Below are 5,435 nucleotides of genomic sequence, written 5' to 3' on the forward strand. Positions count from 1 at the left end.
ATATATATATATATATATGTGTGTGTGTGTGTGTATATATGCATACACATATAACAGTATATACACATATGCATTATTATATAACAGACTTACTTGATCAGTGTAAAATGCTAATAAACATTGATTGTATGCGATATTTCTTCTTTGTTTAGAAGTTAATTTGTGCTCTAAACTTTCGTGAGTGGCACTTTTCATTCTCTTTTTACTATCAAAGACATTTTGATCTTTATTTAGACATACTAAATTGTTACTAGCTACAGCGACCAATGCAATATCATCTGGCTTAGCCTTTAGAGCAGCAGTATATAATGCATGTGCTTCTTTTTCTCGACCTTGTAATTGTAAACAATATCCAAGTTGTACTCGAATTACACCTAATTCATTTTCAATTTCCTCTTCAGATACTCCATCTTCTTCCAATCCTTCTTTGCACATTTTCTCAGCGGTTCTCAATTTCTTTTCTGCTTCTGCTAAAATAGCTTTATAATCTCCACTTCCTTGAGCGAGTAAACGGCATGCTGCATTGTATGTTAATTCATAAGTATGCTCACGTAAAGGAGGAACTTCTAAATCCTAGAAATTATCTTTATATGTTAAAACTATCTATCTTTTTTAATGTTAAACTTTAATTTTCTAAAATACACGATACTTACTGAACCTTCAATTGCTAAATTTGCAAGCACAGCTGCAAGATTTGTTTCTCTTTCCTCTTCATATTCGTCATTTGAATTCTTAATGATATCTCTGTATACTGCAAAACATTCTTCATATTTCTCTAAGCGATACAATATCTGAGCTTTTAGTTCTTTAATCTTTAGAGATGGATTTTGCACATTTTCTATCACTTTTAATGCTTCAGAAACTTGATTTAACCGATATAGACAGTATCCTTTTTCAAATTCCAAATTTCTAAATTAGGAAAGAAAGCAATTTATCAAATATTATACATATATAATATAAATAACATATTGTAATAGTATTGTATAGTATGTTATACGTTGCTAATTTCGGTGTTTTAACAATAAGTTGCAATGCCTCGTTAAATTTGGACAGCTGGATGTAGCAAATAATCTTACAATGAAATGCTACTTCTTCATCCTGGGAGATGCCTAAAACTAAATAATAGAATGATATCATAGTTAACTAACTTCAAATAATACATTTTTTTGTTTCAGAATGTTTTTTGAATCTTAATTGTCCAAAAAAAATGATATAAAAATAATTTTACGAAAGTACTTATGTGAAAATGACACAAAAGCGTTAAAGCAAGGGTAAATATACTAATTATTTTTGTTATAATTATTGATTTCAGTTTCATTATTTTAACAAATAATTTAATTGTAATTTAACTTACTTCTGTTTACAGTTTTTAGAGCCCTCTCATATTCTCCATTTTGTCCTAATTTATTTAATTCCGTGTACAATACAGAAAGGTTACTTTCTTTCGAAGCCATGTTCTTCAATCAGGCACTACGTGTGACGTGTGGCCGGTGTGACACAACTGACAACGTGGAATCGCACTATCTACGCATGCACAAATACAGGATTCTTGAACAAAAATCGCATACGAAAATAGCAATTCCGTATATATACAATCGACCAATCACAACCGAGAAACTATCATTTTCGTATGCGAAAACTATTCATATGTGCTCAGAGCTGGCTGTAGTCAAAGTCTCGCTACAAATGTTTTGAAGCATTTGCTAGAGCAATTAGAAGAAAAAATTTTATAAACTGACCAGTTAAAAAAAACGCTTCAAAGCGTTGAATATCCTACGTTCCAAAATTCACTGCCAGCACTGAAAATCTATAGTTCAAGTTAGGCTGAAATCAAGATACTATGGGTATGGTCAACGCAATGCTGCAAACGCTTTGAAGCGTTTTTTAATTGGTCAGTTTGTAAAATTCTTTCTTCTAATTGGTCCATCAAATGCTTCAAAGTATTGTAGCGAGACTTTGTAAAAATTTTCACTTTTCACTTTCCTGTCTAGGGATAAAATTTTATGATTGATATCTTGGCAGTAAATTTTGGAATATAGCCCAAGAAAGGGCCTAAGACCTTTATTTTTGAAAAGAAATGTATATGAAGAATTAGAGAAATATTATAATATACTTGACATATACTATAGTATTTCCCTAGGTTTTCGTAAATTTTTTTCAAGAATAGAAGTTCAGAGTTTAGACACAGTATAAAGGGCTTCGCACAATAAAAGAAATAAGGAATAGAGAATAGAGAATTTCAACTTATCAGAAATTGTTGTCATGTATTCCACATGATTTCTGATAGATTGAAATTGAAATTCTTATTCTCATCAGAAAAGTGAAAAGTGAAATTTTTACCATTGAAATTAATGGAGATATTTTTTATTTTTCACTTTTCATCCTAGGAATAAAATTTCATGATTGATACCCTGTTCTCTGTTTCATGTTTCTTTTATTATGCGGAGCCCCTAACTACATACAATAGCGACAGTAGTCGGCTTCTTTGATATCGGTAGTCATAGATCACGTGATTGTCAGCCATGTTGAAGGTTTTACAGACCGCTGAATTTGAAGGGCATCAAGAGATGTAGTATTTCGCATATATAAAGTATTTTTTAAATTCAGATAAATTCTATATATGATTTTAGATATATAACTATATATATTAATATAGGTCTATTTTTTATTTCTAATTTCAATATATTTCTGGAATGAACCAAATGAAATCATAAAACTGTATGTGAAACATGATATTTGTAAGTCAACAATTTATTGACAATTTCAGATAACACAATGTATAAAATAGGGACATAAAACATCTTTAAATCTCTTTAAGACGCGCGCGTAATATAAATTTTTAAAACGTTTTATGCTCCAGTTTTGGACATGTATCCAAATTTGCTGCCTAGGATATAGGATAGGGATAGAGAAAACGATAAAACAACGAAAAATTGTATTTACTTAATTATTGTAATACAAGGGTGGTTCGATAAATCTAGTAAATCTTTATGAGACACAATCCATTTAATGATATGACCAGAAAGTATCTCTAATTCTTTAAACCCTTTCAGGTCAAATTTCAGCAGAATTAACACATTATTCACGTACAGTAATTGTTTAAAGCGAGTAAGAAATTTAGTAGTTGCCGCTTGCATGTAGCAAAAGTATAAGAGATTCCATTTTATTCATTCTAGATTCTATTTTATTCATCTTAATATGTGCACCGACGAGATACTGGGCGCGTTCAAGTTGACAAAGCAACTAACCTGCTTGCCGAGCAAATGAACATAATTGGTTAGGTTACTAGTTACTAGTTATTATTACTTATAGATTCAACCAATCATATTTAATCGCTCGGTAAGCATGCTTAGCTGCTTTGCCATCTTGAACTCGCTCACTATTAAAGACCCTCGACTCTCTGGGCAAATTTTCGTGACTATTAATAGGGCTCGAAGGGCCCGGAGGGATAATTGAAGAACAATGACTAACAATTAATAAAAATTTATGATTATTAACATAAATATTTCGATGATACGTTATTAAATTCGTTTTTATTATATAAAAGCTATAAGCTTTATTATAAAAGCTATATATAAATAAGTATGCATACTTTTTAATATCTTATATATATGCTGAAAAGTTACAATTTTTCCCCTGCAGTTATCATTTCTATTGATAATCAAACTCGGATTATATCAATCACATTTTAAATAAAAATCGAGTATTATTAAGTTTTAAACATATGTACATGTACAAACATATGTACATTTACAAAACTAATAAATTATGAAATTAGTACCGTATTACTACCTAGCAAACGATTCAAATGAATTAAATGGATTCAGATTTTCAGAAATATTGATTCACGATTAAATTGAATGCTTTTCAATCCTGAATGCATTTTTATTCATTTATAGGAATTGCATGGAGCATATCTCTATGCCTTTCAATCTAAAAATAATATTATCTTTTTCTGTGCAAAAACACAATTGTGAATATTGTTCAATTCAAAATTTTGAATAGGAAATACAGTTTTTCAATCCAATTGCATCCAATTGAATCTAATTGAATCCAATTGAATCTAATTAAATCGAAAAAAAAGTATTAGCTATTTAAAATACGCATTCGGATAGAAAAAAATTTCAATCCATTTTAATCCATTCTCGTTTGTTTTTTTCTGGTTTAGTTTACTCTTAATCACTTAAATTTTAACAGATATTCAGAAATTTTAACAAATTTCCATAAGCGCCGAGAATCTTTAATAGTATTTGTCAGTGATATGTATATAATTATACACAATATTCACTCAATTCTCAATCGTAGTTAATTATAATAAATTGTATCTCAATCGTCGTCGCCACAGTTTTAACGCTAAATGACATCTGTCATATTCTTGGTTTTACAGCCAACGCATGCGCAGAACAAAACTGAACCCTTTGTTTGCTCGTACTATCGCTACTGTACAGTATCGCTACTGTAATTATACTGTGGTTAAGGCTTTTTCTTTTTGGTTTTGCATCAACTTTTGCATCAGTTCATCTTTCTTTCTTTTCTTTCCAAGAGAAAAAAATAAATAAGGGAGAAGAGAAATAACTCGAAGATGATTCATCACTTTTTCTGGATTGTAGCATACGGTTGCAAATAGGTGCATTCGAAAGAACTCACTGAGCATTCAATGAGCGGTTGTAGTTCTTTCAGTAAAAACGGAATGGAATGTCGCGTACGTTGATCGTAAGTAAATGTGCTTGATTCATCAATATTTCGTTATTTTGGTTGAAGCAATAATATACATATAATTTGTTAATACAATTAACTTGTCAATAGCGTTGTGAGTTTTCTAAAATACTGAATTGTAACGGTGAAATATATTTTCTAATTCCATTCCGTTTTTACTGAATGAGACGGGTAAAGAAAACTGTTATGGAATGGAACTGGAATAGAATGCTCAATTCTAATGAAAAATTCGATCCGTGTTTAAAGGGATAGCACTCTATATAATATTACGGCGTAAAATTTTACAAATCTTACAGCATTGTTATAGAAACATTAAAAATATTTTGACTTTTGAGTAATAAACTGTTGTCACATATGGAAACATACATCAATTACGTGTTATATGATTGTTAATTATTTATATTAGGAATTACAATGTTCCTTGAAACATTTATTGTTGTCGCTGTCGCGCAACAAGATTTTTCAAATTTTATAATCAACTCTCATAATTTTTTTGGAATATTTGAATTTAAAAAATCCTTTAAATAATATGTGCAAAGAAAATGAAATAGAATACGTGGAATTTCTTATTATTTCCATTTCACCAATTAAAAATGTATAAAATAGGCGTACATGCATAAAATATATATTTGCGAAAAAGTATAAAATATATATGTCCATGTACATATAAATTAAAAAAAAAAATATATATATATATATACGAAAAATAAATATGAAAA

The 5,435-nt window shown here is 29.5% G+C and overlaps 1 protein-coding gene across 1 annotated transcript in view; it reads right to left on the minus strand.

The window, feature by feature from the left end:
- Window positions 1-5,435, minus strand: part of LOC108688246 (signal recognition particle subunit SRP72) — a 10,831-nt gene that overhangs the window by 2,532 nt on the left and 2,864 nt on the right. Inside the window, exons 5-7 of the mRNA XM_018194422.1 lie at window positions 998-1,115; window positions 654-909; window positions 94-573 (exon numbers count right to left, since the gene is read on the minus strand). Coding sequence (XP_018049911.1) covers window positions 94-573; window positions 654-909; window positions 998-1,115 — 854 coding nt within the window. The remainder of the gene's footprint in view (window positions 1-93; window positions 574-653; window positions 910-997; window positions 1,116-5,435) is intronic.

This window comes from Atta colombica, unplaced genomic scaffold, assembly GCF_001594045.1.
Source record: "Atta colombica isolate Treedump-2 unplaced genomic scaffold, Acol1.0 scaffold228, whole genome shotgun sequence".
NCBI classification, from domain to species: Eukaryota; Metazoa; Arthropoda; class Insecta; order Hymenoptera; family Formicidae; genus Atta; species Atta colombica.